The 21,697-nt window shown below is 37.1% G+C and overlaps 2 protein-coding genes across 4 annotated transcripts in view; one reads left to right on the forward strand and one right to left on the reverse strand.

Moving 5' to 3' along the window:
* Positions 1–78: 78 nt before the first annotated feature.
* LOC103146441 (tyrosine-protein kinase STYK1-like) lies at positions 79–10,444 on the reverse strand. Of its 3 annotated transcripts, XM_007564370.2 has the most exons (11): positions 10,153–10,444; positions 8,416–8,471; positions 6,349–6,597; positions 6,119–6,269; positions 5,820–6,088; positions 5,422–5,603; positions 4,722–4,790; positions 4,402–4,613; positions 4,122–4,162; positions 3,632–3,728; positions 79–2,179 (listed from the first exon to the last, which is right to left on the reverse strand). In XM_007564370.2, the coding sequence occupies exons 2-11, from the start codon at positions 8,468–8,470 to the stop codon at positions 1,984–1,986; spliced, it is 1,521 nt and encodes a 506-aa protein (XP_007564432.1). In that variant the 5' UTR covers position 8,471; positions 10,153–10,444; the 3' UTR covers positions 79–1,983. The 3 variants fall into 3 exon arrangements, with proteins under 3 accessions (XP_007564432.1, XP_007564430.1, XP_016533066.1); XM_007564368.2 differs by having other exon boundaries at positions 5,820–6,269; positions 10,153–10,442; XM_016677580.1 differs by lacking the exon at positions 10,153–10,444 and adding an exon at positions 9,558–9,829 and having other exon boundaries at positions 5,820–6,269.
* A 2,802-nt stretch (positions 10,445–13,246) lies between these two features.
* LOC103146442 (chloride channel protein 1-like) overlaps positions 13,247–21,697 on the forward strand; it is a 32,479-nt gene continuing 24,028 nt past the window's right edge. Inside the window, exons 1-11 of the mRNA XM_007564372.2 lie at positions 13,247–13,349; positions 17,454–17,733; positions 17,805–17,936; positions 18,128–18,256; positions 18,806–18,939; positions 19,047–19,124; positions 19,256–19,334; positions 19,613–19,738; positions 19,994–20,078; positions 20,443–20,544; positions 20,791–20,875. Coding sequence (XP_007564434.2) covers positions 13,257–13,349; positions 17,454–17,733; positions 17,805–17,936; positions 18,128–18,256; positions 18,806–18,939; positions 19,047–19,124; positions 19,256–19,334; positions 19,613–19,738; positions 19,994–20,078; positions 20,443–20,544; positions 20,791–20,875 — 1,323 coding nt within the window. The 5' untranslated portion in view covers positions 13,247–13,256. The remainder of the gene's footprint in view (positions 13,350–17,453; positions 17,734–17,804; positions 17,937–18,127; positions 18,257–18,805; positions 18,940–19,046; positions 19,125–19,255; positions 19,335–19,612; positions 19,739–19,993; positions 20,079–20,442; positions 20,545–20,790; positions 20,876–21,697) is intronic.

Below are 21,697 nucleotides of genomic sequence, written 5' to 3' on the forward strand. Positions count from 1 at the left end.
CTCGACTTTTTAGTTTGAGCCTTTTTTTATGTCCAAGTTTTCTCATGTTCTATCGTGGCCTTTCTTACTAGCCTCTACACTAGATTTAGACGAAGACTTTTCATATCATTCCTTCTTTTCTACGAACATCCGTAATTTTTAAAAACGTCTTCTTTCAAGCAATGACGTCCATTGCTTTTTCCCAAAGTGTGACTGAAATAGTAGCTACATTGATCAAGGAAACTTCTCTGTCTTCCTCATAGCTTTGTCATATATTGTGTACTTACCACCAATATTTACCTTTGTAGCTAGCTATTTTTGGCTTCATTGTGACTGGTTGTGGCTGCTTTCGTTCAAGAAGGGATAATCCTTGATGTGTGGTTTTTTTTTCAGTTTTCCCAGGATTCTGAAGTATTTAAATTTGCAGGTCCTTCCACGTGTAAAGTTGGATTAAAAGGACTCATTGACTGTGTTGTGAGCCTGTTAGTTCCTGTGTAATGTTTTTATTAGGTGCATCCATGCAGATTTGTTCATTTGATCTACATTTGCCCAAACAAGCAGCACCTTTCATCCCTAAATTACTGAAGATTCTGCAAATCTTTCATTTGCAATAATCAGAAAAACTGCAAAATCGTGAAGGAGTGTGTTTGACGAAGAATGATTGATACTATAATGCAAATAAATAATCAAGAAACTGTTGTAGAACTTTGATTCCGGAGTCTTGATTTTTATTCAGACAGTTTTTTTTATAATATAGCTCCACCTCTCCATCCACTGGCTTAGAGTTCATAATTCCATATTGGACTGCAGGGAGGTCTTGAATTTTGTGTGGCATTTATGAAGTACGTTTCCCCGGAATGGGCATCAATTTTATTTTATCATCTTTTCTTCGACTTGTGTGAGTCAAGTGACATAACAGCAATGCAAACATTGTACTATCATTCACAATTCTACAGAATCTATTACTTATTGTAGATAAACATTGTTCATGTTTCTTCTTACATTGTTGGTAGATTAATTTCCCAGCAGGACTTGACACCTAGCAGCACCACTAAGGATGGTGACATCTGATTTAATGTTGTCACTCTGGTCATCCATCAAACTGACCAGATTTAAACCCTGTAATCACTCTTTATTCAATCACTAGCATTTTTTAAATGTAATTTCTCAAAAATGTTACTTTTTGGGATGCAGCAAGAATACCAGTAACCAAGAAAGATGGCTGTGTTTTTGTTTCTGACTGTTTTTATAGAAACTTCTCTAGTTCCATCTAGATTTTCTTGCGAGCTTGCAGCTAATAGCTGAACTGATGAGTTTGCTGTGAGATATCCCAACGCTGTGGTAAATCTCTGATTCATAACCAGATGCAGTAGTAATGGCGTTAAAGACTACCAATTGGCCAGTGCAACATTTGGTTACCATGGAGACTGCACATTTCTTTGACAACTTTTCCACTTCCTCGAAAGTCAAGACATTCGTCAGGTGCTGTTACTCTACCAAAATTTGTTTGATTTCTTCTTGGTGAAACAGAGACTAGGTTTTATCAATATTCTCCAGACAATAAAAAATCTATTAAATACTACTGTATGTTTATGAAGTCATAATTTATTTGTTTGAGCACTGCACATAAACCCTGCATCTTATTTCTTTGTGGTGATATGGATCGAATTAATAAAATAAGCAATACTTTTTGGTATGTCTTTAAAAAAAAGACAGGACTGACTTTATGTTTTAAGTGCTTTATTTATTACGTCCAAGACGACCAAGGTATTATTTACCAAAATATTTTAAAAAGAATAAGTTACCTAAAACATACTACATGGTTGTGCTTCATATTTTTTGTTCCAAAACTACTTATAAATATAAAAATATGTTTTCTAAACAAACAATGTAATTGGCACATTTTGTGCTCCTGCAGCAGTACTTGGTACTTTAAGGAATTAGTTTCGCTGGACTGTGAATAATTGCTCCAATAGAGTCCTTTGTCACAGCAGTTCCAGCCAATCAGAACACAGCGTAGTTCAACGCCTCTCCATATCCCGCCTCCCTCATGTATCTTTCCAAGTTCAGTGGCTCAGGCGCTCTTAGAGCTGTGCTCCCATTTGCCGATTGCTCTCCTGTATGAAGCATCCTAATCAGTCCGGTGACCGAGGGACGTCCTTGGGGGCTCCAGCTGCAGCACGATTTCATCATGGAGTACCTACAAACACAGTTAAAGAGTGAAAAACGCAAACATGTTATATTTGCAATTTACTTAAGCAGCTGCAGAAAAACATGAGTTTGCCACAGGAGGGATAAACTACCGTATTTTCCGCACTATAAGGCGCACCGGATTATAAGGCGAATAGAATAGAGGCGTCATACTCTATTATTACACATCCACATTAATAAAGAAAAGTCTCTGTCTCTCTTCCCCTGCCCCTCCCCCCCTTTAAATGTATTATCAAACTTTATTAACAAACCAGTGTTCTGACAACTATCCCAGCATGCACCGCGCACTACTTCTTCTACGGGGGAAAAAGAAGTTGGCGGCTGCTTACCGTAGTGGACCAACTACGTAAGCAGCCTACTGCATGTCTGTGTAAACATGACGTCTTTCATTTCGATCTGAGTTAATTAGCGTAGCATTTCTGCCGGATTTTCACAACATATCAGCCACGACAATGGACAGGGGAACCAACAAGTTCATGTCATCTTTTTTGGACGACATCAAGGTGTTTGAGCCACTGGATGCCTCCAACATTGTGCGCGTCACAGCTAAAAGCTACCGATAGATGAGGAAAACAGCAGATCCTCACACCCTCAGCATAAATATAGCTGTGGACAAGATCACTGATGCCTATTGTTCTTGCAAGGCTGGGTAAGTCGGCATTCATGGTTTTGATGGTCCACAATGTACATTAGCATATGTTTACTACTGTAGCTTGTGTTTGTGAGACGGTCACGCACGTGGTAGCTGCACTGTGACCTAAAATGGGCATTAGCCAATGAAACGCGGCCCCTGTGGTAAGGTCCGTTGCTGGACCTGTTGTGGCTCAATATTGGTCCATATATAAGGCGCACCGGATTATAAGGCGCACTGTCGGCTTTTGAGGAAATTGAAGGTTTTTAGGTGCGTCTTATAGTGCGGAAAATACGGTACATGTTTTATGAGAGCAGGGCACTGTAAATATGTTACTAATAACATGTTTGGTAATTCCTGTGAAAAGCTTAAAGTAATTTCTGTATGTTTATTTGTATCAACAAATATTTTCCACATATGATCTGCTGTTTTTTTTTCAGTTTGAGATCCGGTAATTTAAGTCTTTGGCTATTTTGAGATAAAACTGATATGATCAAGATTTTGTAATTTGCTTCTGTAAATCAGGTCATTAAGTACCCTTTCTTAGACTAAAATTCAATAATATACTCCAAATGTTTTCAGAAACAGAATAACCACAGAAACACAAAAAATGTGTTTCTGTAAATCTGTAAAAAATACAGTTTTAGATCTAAACTGAAAAAAATGAAATCTATACTCATTTTTCTCTATCAACGTAAGTTTATAAAAAAAATTTCTGACCAGCTACTGCACTTTTTAGCCTTCATGTGTAGACATGGGATCATGGTAATGTGTTTCTGCATAAAGCCTGTTTTCTGCGGCCGTTCTTACAGTGTGTTGGAGCAGTTGGTTGGTCGTTTCAAAGTTTTTCCTCTTTGGAGATACTGCAGGAGTTCAGTCGACATGATGTGAGCAAAAGGTGGGTCACCTAAAAGCAGAGAAGTTTTCATTTATTATTTTATGACTTACTGCCTATTTGTTTATAATCGTTTAATTAATGCATTTGCATGACTGGTGTTAAAATATTACTAAATCTGTTGACTTGCTAAGGAGATAAATCATTTTTTATCAATTTTAGACATTTTTACTGCCCTGTAAAAAAAAAAGAAACATGTAGAATGTGCAATTTTCTTATTTGTATATGTGTAGTTTCCTCACCTTTGTTGTTCAAATCTAAACTTTATATAGCTATATGATTTAAGAAAGTGGAAGAGATGACAAGTTGTGACACAAAATCCATAATATGGAAAAAAAATCTAAACCCAGTAAGAATTGAGGATATTTTGAAATTCTTTCTCAATAGTGCTTGTGGAGTACTCACCCAATGAGACCATTTCATAAAGGAGGACACCAAATGACCATCTGTGAAAATATTTGAAAGGTAACTTTAGGTCACTTAAGTTTTTACCAGGTTAAGCTACAGCATTTGCAAAGTCCAGATGTGCAACAAAAATGTCTGAATGCAGCAGATTTACATTGAAGTGAATCATTCTGATATATTTGGTAATGCCAAATCCTGACATACAACATCCAGATCCATTCTCTCCGGTCAGTAACACGTTCCTATCGTTGTGTTTCTTATAGGGAACTTAAACACTTACACGTCGCTGCTGTTACTGGCCGTTCTCCTGGCCAGAACTTCAGGTGCCTGCCATTTCTTCAGCTCCATTTCCTCCACCAGCCCAGCAGTGTCGACCTGTGTTCTGTGATAAGCTGGGCCCAATCCCCACAGTTTGGCCGTCAAGTCGCCACCAACCAGAACGCTGCGAGCTCCGATGTTCCCGTGGATAGATCCCTGACTGTGCAGGTAATCCTAGGATGAAAAAGATGACATAGGTTGGATATAAGTCAAAAGTAAATGGTAGAGTAGTAGAAATTTCAGAAATGAGAACATAATAAGAAAGACCGCAGTTCAACTAACCAGAGCAGAGGCCACTTGTCCTGCCATGGTGAAGATCCTCTTTTCTGTCAGTTCATGACTTGTGTTATCCTTTAGTGGGGGAAAAGTGAGGGAAGTTAGGGGCTTCCATGTTTCAATGCATGTTTTGAGGTCTAAGCAAACTGAAAGTCTCCAAAAGGCCCAGAATTCATTTAATATGGTGCGACATTAGGGCCAAAATTAAGATTATTGGGCACCCGGTGGTGGTTACGTAAGGACATGTTGACCAACTCAAGAATTGCACAATACTAAGAAAAACGTTCATAGCTCAAAAGTTATGTTGACACATTCATAATTTTAAGATAATTTAAATTAACCTCTGCTAGTTAAAGAAATGGTCAGAACATAATGACATCAGTCGTTCCTTTAGAGGGCATGAACAAAGCTAAACAAAAAAACTCAAGAGTTTAATACAGTGAAAAAAACTAAAACTGGAAAAATATCTGCTTTGTGTTAATAAGTGGAAATCATTATTTTCTAAATAATTAAAATAGACCTTGAACAAAACAGAAAAAAATAACTTTTTTGTTGGTTGTGTTTTGTAGCTGGTGGCTGATTTATTACAGATATTATTACACCTTCTCAAACGAATCGCAAGTGATGCTGTTTTTATTTAAACATGAGTCTAAACCCACATGTGACAATATTATCAATGTTTCTGAGAAGAACGATTGTACTCTACCTCTCTGCACTTCCACAGGAACCCCAGTAGGTCTCTGTGCCTCAGCTCCTCCAGCACTATCACCAACGGCGACCGTACAGAAACCACGCCCAGTAGAGCAGGAATAAAAGGGTGAGGGCCCAGTCCTCCCAGGAAGGATGCAAACCCCAGAAAGTGCTGTTTCTCACGGTTACTCGCATTTTCTGAGGAAAAATGAGGATAAGAGAACTGATTTAAAAAAAAAAAAAAATATATATATATATATATATATATATATATATTTAGCAGCAAGTGCTAAAATCTTGCAGCTTTGGAGCTTTCATTTTCTAAGAAATTTAAATTAATCTTTGATTTTCCAAATTTTTTTGTCAGTATTTGAAAAACAAAAAACAAACAAACAAACAAAAAACTATGTTTACCTTTTAGTGCTCTCAGGATGACATCCTTGTTGTCCATGCGAGCTCTGTAGAAGCTTACTGTGTCATTAGGTTTGGTGTAGAAAGATGGTGTCAATGCAGTGACATCACTAAAGTTTCCAAGAGGCCTCCTTGTGGATGTCTGTGGTTCTGCAGTCACTTGTCTCTCTGGAGAGTGATGCCTTGTTGCATGTCTTTCTGGAGAGTGATGCCTTGTTGCATGTCTTTCTGGAGAGCGATGCCTTGTTGCATGTCTTTCTGGAGAGCGATGCCTTGTTGCATGTCTTTCTGGAGAGCGATGCCTGGTTGCAGCTGCATGTCTGTCTCTAGTTCTATGTGGTGCTGCAGTCCCGTGCCTCTCTGGGGATTCATGTTGTGGCTTCGCATTGTGATGTGTGTTTTGAACTCTCATTGGCACATCTTCATGTTCAAGAGGGTCAATCCCTGGGGGCGCTTTTTGAGAGAAAAAATACAGAATAAATCATCTGTTTGATTAGTATTTCACAGAAAGAGTAGACCAAAATTAGCGTACCATCTATTCCCTGAAGGTGGTGCCTGTGGTGGGGGTGACGGTTGTTGTCGTGGTGGTGATGGTGGTTTCGCTGTGTGTGTCTCTGGTTTGTGGTGTGCTGGTGATTGTGGTATCGAGTAGGAGTTCTGACTCGTGTCCGCTCACTCTGATTACAGAACAGTAATATAAAAATGATCAATAATGTGATCAAGGTGAGCGAGACCAACAACGAAGGGACGACAATCACTCCAAGCTGATATTCTCGTGTTACTGTGAGAAAAAAGATAAAGGAACATGTGTTAGCATGAAGTCCAAGAAAATGCAAAGCTTTTAAAATTTTTAGTCCTATTTCATTCCGTTCTGCTGTGTTTTCTCATGCTGACGGGAATTTCTGTCTTGACATTGTTGTCTTCTCTTCCCACCAAAGATTATAATGTTCACACTGTGTGGAATGGTAACCACTTAAAAGATAAAAAAAACAACAACTAGATTTTATAGATTTTACAGCAAACTTCATAATAACCCTGGAAGTCTTTATATGTGTTTCTTTTTTTAAATTCCTTGTTCATTAATTTTTTGGGGCTTTTGCCCGTTTCTGTCCCTTCAGTTGCTCTCTGACCTCCATATTGATTCCTTTCTCCACCCTTTAACCATTTGGTGTTTGAGGCTGATTCTATGTCAATTCTCGTATTGTCTCTCAAATCCATGGATTTACACACCCTCTGCTGTTTAACACAAGGCTCAGCTGTCTTCTTGATGAAGAATGTAAAGCTACTGTTGAAGTTGAACAAATCCCATTCTGGTTCTGGCACATTTTAAGGAGTGGTGTGAACTTTGTGGAATGATGTAAATCATTCAGTGACATTCTCATTAAAGGCTTGGCTTGAACTTTCAAGAGCAGACCTTTGATCAACAAGGATTTCCAGCATTCTCCTGCTCTCTGCTCATCTTGAATCTATGGATATATAGTTTTTTAAATTAATGTTTCATAGGACAAAGAGGTAAAACCAGTTGCTAACTAACTAGAATCACATTGAAAGGCAAACCTGAGACTTTCTTTCCACATACATTTGATCGGTGAATGCTTTCTAGACATTTATAAGATCTAGACATAGAGAAGAAAATACGTTGCTTCCTTACTCCATTTCATTCCCCGTCCTCACTGTTTTCTGGTTTGGAGCAAAATTTATTTAATAACCCAATAACGTATCTACTTTTTCTTTATCTAAACTTACTGTGGTTGATTACTGTCTCTTGTTGCACTAATCACCTTTAATCATTGTTCTGAATCATTCCCCTTTAGTTTTTTCAGTCACTGCTGGTTTATCTGCTCTCCTCCATTGTCTGCTTTCTGTTTGTGAATTTTCATGTTTCATTTCCTGCACTTTGTTTGGGGTTTTTAGAATTTGAGACTTTAGAGTTTTTTCCTTATAAGTTTTAGTATAATGTATTAAACATTTTTTCCCCCCATTCATCTCTGTCTCACTCAATGCCTGTATTTGGGTCCCACAGTCATTGCTTATATAAATGTTAGCTGTTGTTGGTTGAAACATGTAGGCTTTAAAAAAAAAAAAAAGAAAAGATAATGAATGTGTCTTGGATTTTCAGGCAGTTGCTGCATTGACAGCCTTTGGAGTTTCTGGTGTATTTTTGTCATTTCTCCATCGTTGTGAATAGTTTCAATCTATTTTCATCTCAGAAATTATCTAGTCTAAATTAGACAATTTAGACTAATTCTGCATAATTCACATTTGAAAGTCAGTAATCAAATAAATCTCTATAAACATATAAAAGTATAATAATGTCACTTGCAATGCAAGTACTTCATTTACAGCCAAATTGAGCTAATGTTTTATTCAGCAGTTTAGGTTAGCTTCAGCATAATGTGCAACAATCACATTTAAAATAGCTCATAACCAGAATGAAAATCTGAACTGAAGTTTACAAAATGTTATATTTTGGCCTTTTTTTTTCAGGGTAAAACAGGAAGATAAGTATGAATTTTAAACAATCGGAGTGGAAATGGCATACATGAGATAAAGCTTTGAAAATGTTAAGTATAGTGAAGATGCAGTTTTTATTACTTACAACAGAGCCTGTCATCTGGAGCACAGGGACTAATGTCCGTGTAGTTGGTTGTCATCCTGTGGAAAACAGGAAGATTATACAACAGACATTTCAGCACAGAGATCAGCTAGAAACATTTCCAGTGTCCAGCAGCAAAAGACCACTGCCTTTATGTCAGCCTAATGATGGAGTTTGTTACATGATGCAACACACACTTGCACATGCCTAAAATCAATTAATAAACCTTTAAATAAAGTCATTTTCTGTAAATCTGAAGTCTCAAAAGAATATAGAAATAATTGCATTCAGAAACATGAATACATGACACAATAAATAATACGGTAATACAGCAATATCTTGAGCCTAACGGTTGACAGAGAAGCGTTTTGCAAACAAGACGACCTCCACCACTTTATGTCGCAACCTTTCAAATTTCTGTGAAACATTTCCAACGTTCACCTTAGTAACAGTACGGATCAGGAGAACAAAACTAAAACACAGTTACAAGATAAAAAAATGACGATAAAGGGGAGAAGAAGAAACACACATGGAAAGGCCCTTTGTGTAATATCTAGATGTTACACCCATTTTCCTTCCACCAGAACGTGTTTATATATTGACAGATAAGCTCATGGATCAGGTTACAATAGGAAACCTCTTCAATCATATTCAATAATTAGAATGTACGCCCAATGAATCTCATTTGTCAGATTAAAGGTATAATAAGTTTTTTATTGGTCTGATGAATTATTCTAATTTTCATGATAACTGACAGAAGTAAACATTTAAACAGCCTTTATAGAAAAAGAATATGTGTATATATAGTTCTTATATGAATCTATATAACGTGTTTCACTTAGTGACGACATCCTTAAAACAAATGGTTTTTTCAATAATATTTACATTTATTGAATGTGTCTGTACAAGACCCATCCCCATGTTTAAATACAAAATAATGTCATTTATTTATTCATTTATTATTTTTTTAAATACATAATAAAGACTCAAGTAGATAACCATCAACTAATGAGTTATAATCTTTAACAGGATTGAATGTTTGGTTTTTGGAGAACTGAGGTTATTTTAAGACATTTATAAGATAAATTTTATATTTTTCTTTCAAATTGAACATATGTTCATCAGATTTTCTTGTTGTTTCTTACCTTCAAAGGCCAGTTTTACCAAACATGTTTAACTGGAGCAAAAGTCACCACAGTGATAGGGTGGCGTTAAGATATCTACACCAAGACCAGACAAACATCCAGCAGTGCTGGATCATCCAAGACCTTTATGGTTTATAACTTATAAATCTACTACGGAATATTTGCACGAGTTAAAAAGTAAAACACAGCATGTGGAAAAAAAAACAAAAAACATTTGTACAGAAACAAAACGCAAAGTCACACCTGACGTTTGTGTTCTGACTTAAATAAATGTGACTAAACCAGTTTGACAGCATTGTTCGATGACAATCATGTCTCGTAGTGACTGCGACGAGCTCCTACTGTACAAACAATCAGAGTGAAAATGACATTTCACAGTTGGGAAGTAAAATAAAAGTATTCATTCACATTCAGTCATATTGAAATGTTGCAAATTTGTGGGCTAAGACAAAGATACCCTGAACATGACAGAGTGCACTCAATAATGTTAAGATTGTAAAGTGATGCTATCTGTTTACAGGAGATACATTGCTATATAAAATGCAAAAGCAGAACAAAGAAAAGTATTCTGAAAGCCACCATATTTCCATCTTACCTGGCCACCTATGTGAGACCGCTGAGGTGTCAAACTCTGTGTTGTAGGAACAAACGTATAGTTTCCTCTTTAGCTTTCCGTATTTGTTTAGAGCTATAGAGTAAATTCCATTGCTTCCTCTCAGTCGTCATTGTTTTCAGCAGATAAAACAACAACCAGACACATTTTCATTAGAGATAGAAGTTTCTTAAAATGTAGCTTCTGTTGTGTTGTCACCCGCATAGTACTATTCTCTCACTTGTCCTTCCACTTCACTTTTTCTCTCAGGTTTTCCACACCCACATCCCGCCCAGCGCCCTCAGCGCCTGCATGCAGTGTGTCGTTAGGCTGTGTTGTATTTTCTGTATGTCATCCATTGCATGTGTGTGGTAGGAAAAATTCAAATCGAGAGTACTTAGCATTTTGAATACATTATTAATACCTGGCTTCACCTGGTGTCACATCATCTCTGCTGTTTTTAGCCTGCTGTTTTAATCTGTTGTTTTAAACTAAAACCTGAATTATGGGCATTATTAGAATGTTAAAATATTTAGAATGAAGCTCAGGTGCGTTGCAATGATTCTCATTCATCTAGCTTTTTGACTTTTTTTCTCCAAACTGAAATGTATTTTGAAATAATTTAATAATCCAAAGCAAAGTGGTTTGTAATTTAGATCCCAGTTAGTGATTTAAAAATTGTGTGTAGTCACAGTATAAACACAGCTAAACACAAAGTAAATAATTTTTACCACCTAATGACAACTATGGGTTTGTGTTGGCCTCTCACATAAAATAAGTTAAATAATCTGACTTGTTTTAATTTAACAAGATGTGAAACATATTAAGAAGAGCCAAACTTTTTAGGGTACTCTACTCTTCCTTGTTTAAACCAGAAAGTGTTTGCAAGTTTTAATTTACTAACCTGGGTATAGACTCTAGATTTATCCTGCACTTCAAAATTAGATAGTATTGACAACATATCTTTACATTTATCATTGTGATATGCAGAAGCATTATTTATGATTTCTACACCAAAGTACTTTAATAATATTGCAATATTATTAAAAGTAGTTATCATCCAAGTTATTTAATTTGGACTTACCGAGCAGGAATCAGAGGGATTGAGAGAAATTAATTAATTTTGTTAAAGGTGAAGGCATGACCACAAATGAACTTTTCACTTGCTTACTGAGTCACTTCCAGCTCTTTGTTCCAAAATCAAGTCGGTACACTCACACACCCATTAGCAAATATGGCCTTTTGCTCACCTGTCATGTTCCTGCCACGTTGATTTGCATCAGTCATGAGAAATGATGCATGATAAATAATCTTTGCTAAAGAAATAGCTTGGTTCTTATATATATATATATATATATATATATATATATATATATATATATATATTTATAAAAACTCTCCCTTCAGTCAAAACCTGAGTTTTATCAGTTAAAGATTGAACAAAACTTTAATGGAAGAAAAATGTGGTCAGGTTACAACTCAATGTACCTATGATTCAATGGGTTGTACAGCCAACCATTGGCTGCAACGAGATACATCCTTGTTGGAGGACTTTTTTTTTCCTAGGCTCTGGTTCAATAAAGTTGCAGGTTTTTCCTTATATACAAGTCAAGTCAAGTTTATTTGGCTAGTAAATTTCAGCAACAAGGCAGTTCAAAGTGCTTTACACGATAAAAACACAATAAGCCATTATGAAACAAGCAATAAACGCTACATTTTGTCAAATGCCATCATCAAGAATATGCCGCCTTGAGTCCTAATTAAGTTCAGGTCATTCTAGTTGTGGTCAGGTTTTGTCTGTCACAGAAATTTGACTCTAGAATACTTTGGTGTACGGAAAGGTTGATGGTCATCTCGTTATCTGTGAAATGCCGAGGCAGAAACGAGCCTAAATCATGATCCTTCCGCTGTTTCTGTGCTGATGCTTCATTATGATGCTGTGAATGATGGTCAAACATCACCTTTTGGTCTCATCTGTCCAAAGGACATTGTTCTAGAGCGTATTGTTCAGATCCAAATATGCTGTTGACACACAACTTTAAATCTGTCTCACCACATGACCATAACCCACTGTATGGGTTATAATCACTGACTCTGTGTTAATATCATTTGGTGGAATCATCTAGCTTTTTACCAGACTCTGTGGATGGTAAAAGTTCTTCTTTATTTAATGGAATTTGTTTACTTTGTTTCTTAATAATGCAAAGTACCACCGCTAAGTCTTTGAGCTACTAATGACCAGTAATTTACTAAACTCCTAAATACACACAGTTTATGTATTTTATTAAAATTTCTTTAAGGATAAAACAATGATTCTAAGCAAATAGATTTGTAAAAAGCACAGATGCAATTGATCTTGGAATTCAAAGAATGGATAAGAAGGTAAGACATTTGCATTTTTCATGAAAAACAAATCAGAAGCATGTTTAAATGTGAACCAAAACTCATCTAGGAATGCTGTTGGGCGATTACTACCATGTTATGCTTTCTAGTTTGAACTCAGGAATCCTGACAAGTAACACAGTCACCATGATGAAGCCTTCCACTCTGATTTCCGGTATCTATGGCTGGTACAGGAAGAACATTGAGTACTTTCAGTGTGACTGACTTCAATTCGTACTGGCTGTTTCTGTAATGGCACAAATTCACAAAATGGCAGACGCAATCCGAATCCGAAAAATATATATGTTTAAAAAAAAGTATTTGTTTATTTCTTAGTTATTACTAAGTAGTAATACATTTGGCTGTCAGAGTGGAGAGTTTTTTTGTGCACTGTTTTTAAAGGAGCTTAGGTGAAAGATGAAAGCAATGTCCACTGGTTGATGAGGTTAAACAAAAAAACTCTGGTAATTATCAGGGAAATATTTGAACTCAGACATTCTGCACCCCCAGTCCCTCCTCCTACCACCGGCTATTCCATATCGTTGTGGAAAGCCAATGCTACTGTAACCGCAGCCGGAGATAATTTACACCATGTCCGAATGCGAGTGTGTAACAGAGTGTGTATGTGTTGGTGCACATGCTGATGAGAGGATGTGTGCCTTTCTGTGTGTGTGCATGTGTGCGAGGGAACGTCCAGAGCACTCCTGGTAATCCTGAGACTCCCCATGAGCGGCTGGGTTTATTTTTGGGTCAGTGACAGTGTGTCAATGGCTGCAGATGCGTCGGACAGGAAGGCTCTGAGGTACAAGCAAACGCTGGTCAGTGTCCTCCTCTTTATTTCCTCTTTCCTGTCACTTTTCCTCACTCTGTCTTACTCAGTTTGTATCTGTCAAACATTGTTAAGTCACGTTTTGGTTCATTTGCAACGTGTCAAGGGCCTTTTCCTGAATTGCTTTCTACTCATGACGCACCTGTATGTGCAAATCAAAGTTGTGTGGATGGGGGGCCTCCTCATTTGAAGTGTCAAGACATCAAACGAGGCTTTCAGCTTCTGTGGAGAGCATTTACCTAAGACAGGGTTCTACACATGGTAGAATATAACGTACTGAGACGCTGTGCACCTCTCGATCTTGCCATGTGCATACACACTTGCGCGCATAACACATTCTGTCCATCTTGCTGCTTCCCACCGTTGATTCCTCCACCTGTTTTCTAGCCTCTCTGCACCTCATTTTTTTTAAGCCCTGCCTGGACTTAACACATGTGAGGACAACTTCTGTGCTTGATCCCTGTGTCTATTTTACACACAGTTACCATACATGTGAATCTATGGAGCAGTGCGTGGGTGTTCATGTTTCTGTGCTGCTGTTTTTATATGTTTGAACCTTAGTGTGTGTTTGTGCATGTGTCCTTGATGTTGTTTTCCAATGAGGAGAAACCTGATCTTGGAGTAGAGTCTGACCCCATTCATGTAGGTGCGAGGAATGCAGCATGAAGGGTGAACATCTGGAGAAGGAGATTTCATGCAAGATAACTTTCAAGCTGTGTTGGCGCATGGTAATATTTTGCAACAATGACCTTTTTTGGCATGAAAAACAATGAAATTGTGGCAAACCCTAAATTTTAATTGTTTTGAATAAACGGTGAAGTTGTGTTTTTAGAAACTGAAAGAAGCAAATACTGGAATGTAAAGTTGGTTTCTTACTTGCTTAGTTATACATGATTTTAATAAATGTTCTGATAGTGGTTCACAATAATTATGTAGCACGAGTTAACCCTCATTGTGCTTGTTTTAATAGGAAATATTTGCAGCAAGATTACTTTACCTCAGAAAGGTTCCTAATTCCTAATTAAAATAGTGTGAGACGTTGGGATTCCAAAAAGGCAATGCCCCAGTAGTCACTGTTCACAGCAGCTCTTATGAACAGCATTTTAAGCTGTTCCACATGGAAACACCTCTTTTAATTTGTTCAGTTAAGAGATGCAAGGATTACATATAACACTGATTTTAGACACACTCTTACAAATCTGCCTTGTACAACAAGCTTTTTTTCACCTCACCTTAATATTATTGAAGCGAGGAGCTGCCCATATGGATCATAAGGGCTTAAAAAATGTTCAGATTTTCTGAGGAGGTCCAACTTCGACTGGTTCAGTTGGTGTTTCTGGAATTCAGAATTTTCAAGTTCAAACTACAAATAGAACACAGCGTAAGCAGATTTGTAAGCTTTATTCTGGCTTTATGTGTTGATCATGAAGTATTTTTTTTCCCTTCCTGAGCTAATGTTTTTACAGCACAGGCTGTTGAAAATGTAAAAGCTCTGGAAAGCATGTCCACAGAGTCTTTTGCTGTTGTCCTCAGCTGATCAGCTGTGGGACATTGAACTATTTTCTGTCCTGAATGCTACGATGACTGGGCATTCCCATAGTATTCACAAAAACGACATCACTGGTACGTTTTTGTGAAGATGAATCATGTTGAAAATGCTCAGCAAAGGAAGCGACTTCTTTCATTCGAAGTTTCACAAACATTCCAAAAATTGTGTTCAAGCACATGAATATCCAAAATATATGTATATATTTCTTGTAAAAATCTATTATTGAATATTATTCTAAAGCACAGTATTGTTCTGATCCATGTTGTCAGTTTTTCGGGAACCTGCTTCTTTTTGGATGAGTTTTTCATGTGCTCCTTAAAATATGAAGCACTGCAATATTATTTACCCTTCTTGGTAAATTAAATAGAATGAGAACATAATTTCCTTAAGATTTTTTTTTCTTTCAGATAAACCGTTTGTTGCTTTTTAGGTCTATCAATCTGCCAATGTAAACATTCCGAGTTCGTTTCTTCGTAAAGAAATTTAGATGCTCAAACTATTTGAAGTTCCTTTGCTACAGTCTTCAGTCAATATAAACAGCCATTAAAAACAGCAAAGGACTAGTTATACATTACATTTAATATCAAACTAATAAGCACATCGTACTAAGTCAAGACAACTGTGCATGCTATTGTTTGAGTCTGGCATTTAGTCATAGTTAATTGTGTGTTGCACTCCTCAAGTTTCAGTGTGCATCGACTGGCATTTCTGCTCACACGCACGGTATCTCCAGTGCTTTAGGTACATGTGCATCTAAATCCATCTTTTACCAGCCTGTCCATGAACCCATTAAATTAGAAGCTGTTGAAAGGTTGCTGCATGGAAGTCATAAGTATCAGCAGCACACCCAACTTACCAGCTTGTCACTTATATTCCTGAAGAGCTATTGTCTACATGTGTTGGAGGACCTAGAACACTTATTTGCATAGCCGTTACTGTTGCTTGATTATTTGTTGATGATGATAATTTATTAAGATCTTGTGCATCCAATTATAGCCAACAAATTCATAACATGAATACTAATACTGAACAGAATTGATTTTAAAGTGGATTCAAGATTTAGTTTTTGTGATGCAACACAAATTCAACTATTTTAAAAGCAATAATTTGGTGCATAAATAATTGATGTTTTCTTACAATTTTTTTGCAGTGCAGAAGCACATAATTGTGAAGTGGAAACAAAACAGTGCATGTTTCTCAAAAAGTTATGCAAAATAAAAACTCAATAATTGTGGTATGCAATTATTTTCAGCCTTTTACTTTGATAACAAATAAAATCTTGCGTAAATAACAATCTTCAGAAGTCACCTCATAATAAGTCCACCTCAGGATGAATAATAGCTTCAGAAGTTTGTTTGAGAACATTAGTTAAAAACAGCATCATGACAACCAAACAACACAGCAGACAGGTCAGGGATGAAGTCCTGTGAAATCTAAAGCAGAGTTAGGTAACAGTAAGCGGACCAGCCTGTCACTGAGAGTGTTTATCAGAGTAGCCAAGATGCACATGGTAACACTGAGAAGCTGCAGAGATTCACAGTTTAGGTGGAAAGTAATGTTGAGAACTCTACAAATCAGCCAGTTAAAGTCCATGCATCATTTGTCTTCCACTACGAAATTTTGGAAAACTTAGTACTGCTCTATTATGCAAACCAATAAAATACATGAACGTTTCTGGCTGTAATGTGACAAAATGTAGAAAAGTGCTAAGGTTATTGGTATTCACATAAGTCTCTTAACAAGGAGTGCTGACAAGCCTTGAAAGTAACCTCGCAACTCCAAGGCTTCTCATTGATAAATATTGAGTGGAGCACGTTGCCAGTCCAAAAATTATTTGCTGACCAAAAGTAACAATGGAAAAATTAAAAGGGCTAAAAAAATGTTCTAAGAAGGAGAGCTGGATAATTTTTTGAAATATTACTAAATGAATAAGTATTTCAAAATGAACAGTTTATGTAAGTACAAAATATCTGGTTTTCATCACAATACCTGACAATCCAACCTTTCCCCTTCAAATGATAAAAAAGAAATGCTTTTTTTGTCATCATTCATACTCTGAGAAATTATCAAAATATCAGAAATTCTGCTGCTGTATGTAAACTAATAAGCACAACTGTATCAGCTGCTGTATTAAGAAGTCAGCTAGGTCTGCTTTCATTGATGTAAAATTTAGAGAAGAGGAAGACTGTGCTAAGTGCTAGGCTAAGGTTGGACACATGAGAGACTAGATGAGGGCATCTTTCAGTTATAGACATGTTTACTTGCGATCCAGAGAATTAATCTCTTCCCCAGATGTCCTGGGTAGTTTTTATGGAGCCCGTCCAGAGGTGATAAATCTAGATGCCGAGTCCATGTTTCCGCTTCCATTAGAGCCTTTGAGGGTCAACACATGGTTCTGTCTATTTTTAAAATGAACCCCTCTCAGCCAGAGTACTATTACGCTCCACATTCTACCAGTGCATGTTGATGGGTTTCAATGATGAATGCCGTTCAGATGTGATGTGCTCTGCTTTGTTCTAATGGAATGGTCTGCCGGCGCTACAGCTCTATGGAGAGTACCAGGAGAACCAGGGTGGCTCGGGCAGACGGGAGGCCACACGCCTGCTGACGGAGAGGCAGATCAAGAAACATAGAAATCATCATCATCATCATCACAGCCATGAGAGGACACATGGTCGCCATAGTTACGGCCACCAACATGGCAATCACAGCAGGCAAAAGACAAGATTTCAGCCCAACATGGAAAGTGAGGCTACAGATGAGCAAATGGCTGATAACGAATTTACCTCCACGAGGAAAATGCGATCCTACTCTAAATGCAGAGGTTAGCATCATCAAGTAAAAAATATTTAAGATGCGGACCATTTTCTAATCTTCTGCTGCTTGGATTCACAGACTGCATAGCACGGGTGCAGCGGTTTCTTGTCACGAGGCTGGGAGAAGACTGGATCTTCCTGGTTCTACTGGGAATCACGATGGCTCTGGTCAGCTGGACTATGGACTATGCTAGTGCAAAAAGCCTGCAAGGTATAATTAAACACAGATGAGTAGTTGCACAAAATGGAATTTCTTCCTTCATGTTTTCCCTTTGTTTCCCATTACACTTTAAATCCTCCATTTCCATTTTCTAGCATAATAGCTTCATCACATTTTTGGTCATCATTTTTGTCTTTACTCCCTTCAGTTTTTCCTCCTTGTCCAAATTCCTCTTTCTTTAGCGTATAAATGGATTTATAAGGAACTGAAGGGAAACATCCCCCTGCAGTACCTGGCCTGGGTTTCCTATCCCCTGATGTTTATCCTCTTCTCCTCACTTTTCTGTCACCTGGTTTCTCCTCAAGCTATCGGTTTGTACCAACTCTACCCTCATGTTTACCTTCACGCTTCTCTGTGAAAACCTGCATGTCCAGGAGAATATCTGTTTGCTCTTACCTTAACTTACACTGGCTGAACCAATATTATTCTATTCCATGATGTTTAGTTTAACTATGTTAATTTGCTCTGCGTCAAGTTTGGTTGTTTAAGCTGACTGTTTGAAAATGAAGTTGAAATTCCCATACTTCTTCATATTGTCCTCTGTCTTATACCTCAAAACAATATTTTGTTACTTGCCCAACTTTCAGTAAATGGTTCTCCAGCATTGCCTTCCGTAATGTGATGAAAATCTGAGCCAATCTGGCAAAGATTTTACTAAGTCTAAAAGTACAAATTTTCTTTTCAAAATATTTCATGGTAAGAAGATCACATCTTAGAGATACTATTCCAGAAACAGAAATAGTCCTCTGTTGACCTTTTTCTGAAGAACTTTACAGTGTGACCTTAAGATGTAAAACAAATAGTTTTATTTACAGAGAAGACTGTGCTCCTATAAACTCAGTCTTGCCTTTTTTTGTAAGGTTCTGGTATCCCTGAGTTGAAGACCATTCTGAGAGGTGTTGTTCTTAAGGAATATTTGACTCTAAAGGCTTTTATTGCAAAAGTCATTGGCCTGACTGCAGCTCTGGGCAGTGGGATGCCCGTAGGAAAAGAGGTAGGCAAAGAAATAACCCACCCCCCTTGCTTTTCTTTCTTTTTGTTTGGAGTGTGATGGTCAGTTTTTACTATTTGATTCAAATTTTCCTGTTCTCCTCCACCCAGGGTCCTTTTGTACACATCGCAAGCATCTGTGCAGCAGTTCTCAGCCGCTTCATGTCCTTCTTTTCAGGAGTGTATCAGGTAAGCTAAAGTCAGGAAACGCAAGGTTTTCCATGCAGATTTTCCCTGTAACTGTAAATAATGTATATGATGGAAATATCTTGCAGTTTTTCCTTATTTTAATTACCTCTCCTTGCTCTTTGGATCAGTAGAATCCCTACTGTTACACGGACATCCTGACAGTGGGCTGTGCTGTTGGGGTGGGCTGCTGCTTTGGTACTCCACTTGGAGGTAGTCAACCATGTTCATTTTATTTGTAATTTTTGTTTGTTTCCTCGTTTGTCTGTTTGTTTTTAGCCAACTTTACTTGCAATGATGCGTAGAGAAGTATTTATTAAAGATAGTTCAGAATCTGACTGAAAAATCTGCAAAACCTTTTTTAATGACAAATGTTTAAATTAGTCTGAAATATATAATGACATTTTTAAATGTTGAAAATATAAAGCTGCAACATTTGATATGTTCTGCATGTTTTCTTTCTTTGTGCTTTTGTTCTTTTTCTCCAACAGGTGTGCTCTTTAGCATTGAGGTAACATCCACATACTTTGCTGTGAGAAACTACTGGAGAGGATACTTTGCTGCTACATTTAGTGCCTTCATCTTTAGAGTGCTATCTGTGTTTAACAAGGATGCAGGTATGGATCGGAGAGAAATATTTGCATGTACTGTATGAATAGGATCATGTATGTCTCTTCCACAAGGGGGCGCCATTTTTCTACTTTCCGTTATTAAACAAATTCGACTCTGTGTTTATGGGCTAAAACGTACATCTGATCAAAACGTTCATTTCTCTGATTTTATTTTTGGACTGAGTTGCAAAAGGATTCATTAATTTTTCCCTCTTTTTTTCTAGATTTTTAAAATGTTGAGTCTTTTTTGTTGTTTTCTAGTGACCATCACTGCTCTGTTCAGGACAAACTTTCGTATGGATTTCCCGTTTGATCTTCAGGAACTTCCTGCATTCGCAATCATTGGGTGAGTAATTGAAAAACATAGAAAGACATGTGGAGCCCCATTTTGAACGTATCCACATTTCAACCAAAATGTTATTTCAAATACATGTTGGTTGCCTCAGATGTCTGAGGATATAAAACTCAAAATTTACCTCAGAAATCAAGAAATGTCACTAATATAATTTTTGTGTCTCCATTTGTTCAACAGTAAAAATCAAGAGGTTTCTTCTCAGAAAATAAACTTGTGTGGAATATCAGAGACTTTCCAGCTTTTACTTATTAGCTTACCAATATTCCAGCTATTTTAATATAAAGGAATATATTTTTAGTAAGCTGTTTTGCTTTAATAGTGAGCGCTGTAACTCCAGGTTCCTCTGTCTTTGCAGGATTGCCTGTGGATTTCTTGGGGCGTTTTTTGTCTACCTGAACAGACAGGTGGTGCTGTTCATGAGACGACCAAACGCAATGACCCGCTTCCTGATTAAACAGTGAGTCTTTGTATGTTACAGTGTGAAGAATTTATTTGTCGTATATGCTTAACTGAACACAGATTTATGAATTTTATTTGCAGGTCATAATATTCTTCACAGACATATTCAAATAGTTATTTGTGTTTTGTTATTAATAACAGCTTTTTTCTTCTCTTCCTCTGTTTCTTTGTGTGTGTGTGTGTGTGTGTGTGTGTGTGTGTGTGTGTATGTGTGTTGTGTGCGTGTGTGTTTTAACACTTCAAGTCGACTCATCTTTCCAGCTACTGTTACACTGGTCATTGCCACCTTGACCTTCCCACCAGGGTTTGGACAGTTTATGGCTGGAGAGGTCAGAGTGCAAATTTGATCATTTTAGCCTGTCTTAAAGCAAAACATAACAAAACAAAAAAACAATTCTGTTTTGTTCCATAGCTACAACAACCAGTAGTTTCTACAAATAGGTACGATGATAATTATGTGGCTGCTTTCTACTCGTAGCTGGTTTATCACATGGTTTTTCCTGAAGTTCAAAGGTAAATTTTATCTCCCATAAAAATTTGTTTTATTCAAATTTTGTGAAACAGGGAACAAGAGAAAAAAATAATAAACAATGGTGGGACAGAAAAAAACAATGTAATAAGTTAATTATTTGAACAAAAATATTTAAAATAATATTATGCATTGATGCAAAAAGAGAAAATAATTTGAGGGTTTCCGACTTCAAAAGTTGCAAAATGCAGACTCCTGCTAAGCTATTCACACCCCTAAACCATTCTACATTTTGTCACATTGCATCCACACAGTCAGTAAATAGAGCTGTTCACAAATAAATCCCTGGCACGGAAAGCAGCAATTTGCCACAAGCAAACATGTGGAAGAAGGCGCTCAAGCCAGATGAGACAAAAGCTCAACCTTTTGCAACTATGTGCAAAATGCTTTGACAACCAAAGTTGCAAGGAAATAGTTTTGATTGTTGTCTACACAGAAACAAAGTTAGCTTTAGCTATCTTGCGAATATAAATGGGTAAACATTTCAGTCAGCTTTCAAAGTTCAAAGCTTTAAGAGAGACATCTGTTAAAACTTTGTGCTGCAGTTGCAGTGAAAGGTAGTTATGTAAAAAGCTGACTCACAGGGGCTGAATATAGATGCACAACTTCAGATTTATTTTCT

The sequence above is a fragment of the Poecilia formosa genome, unplaced genomic scaffold (genome assembly GCF_000485575.1).
Source record: "Poecilia formosa unplaced genomic scaffold, Poecilia_formosa-5.1.2 Scaffold158, whole genome shotgun sequence".
Lineage (NCBI taxonomy): Eukaryota > Metazoa > Chordata > Actinopteri > Cyprinodontiformes > Poeciliidae > Poecilia > Poecilia formosa.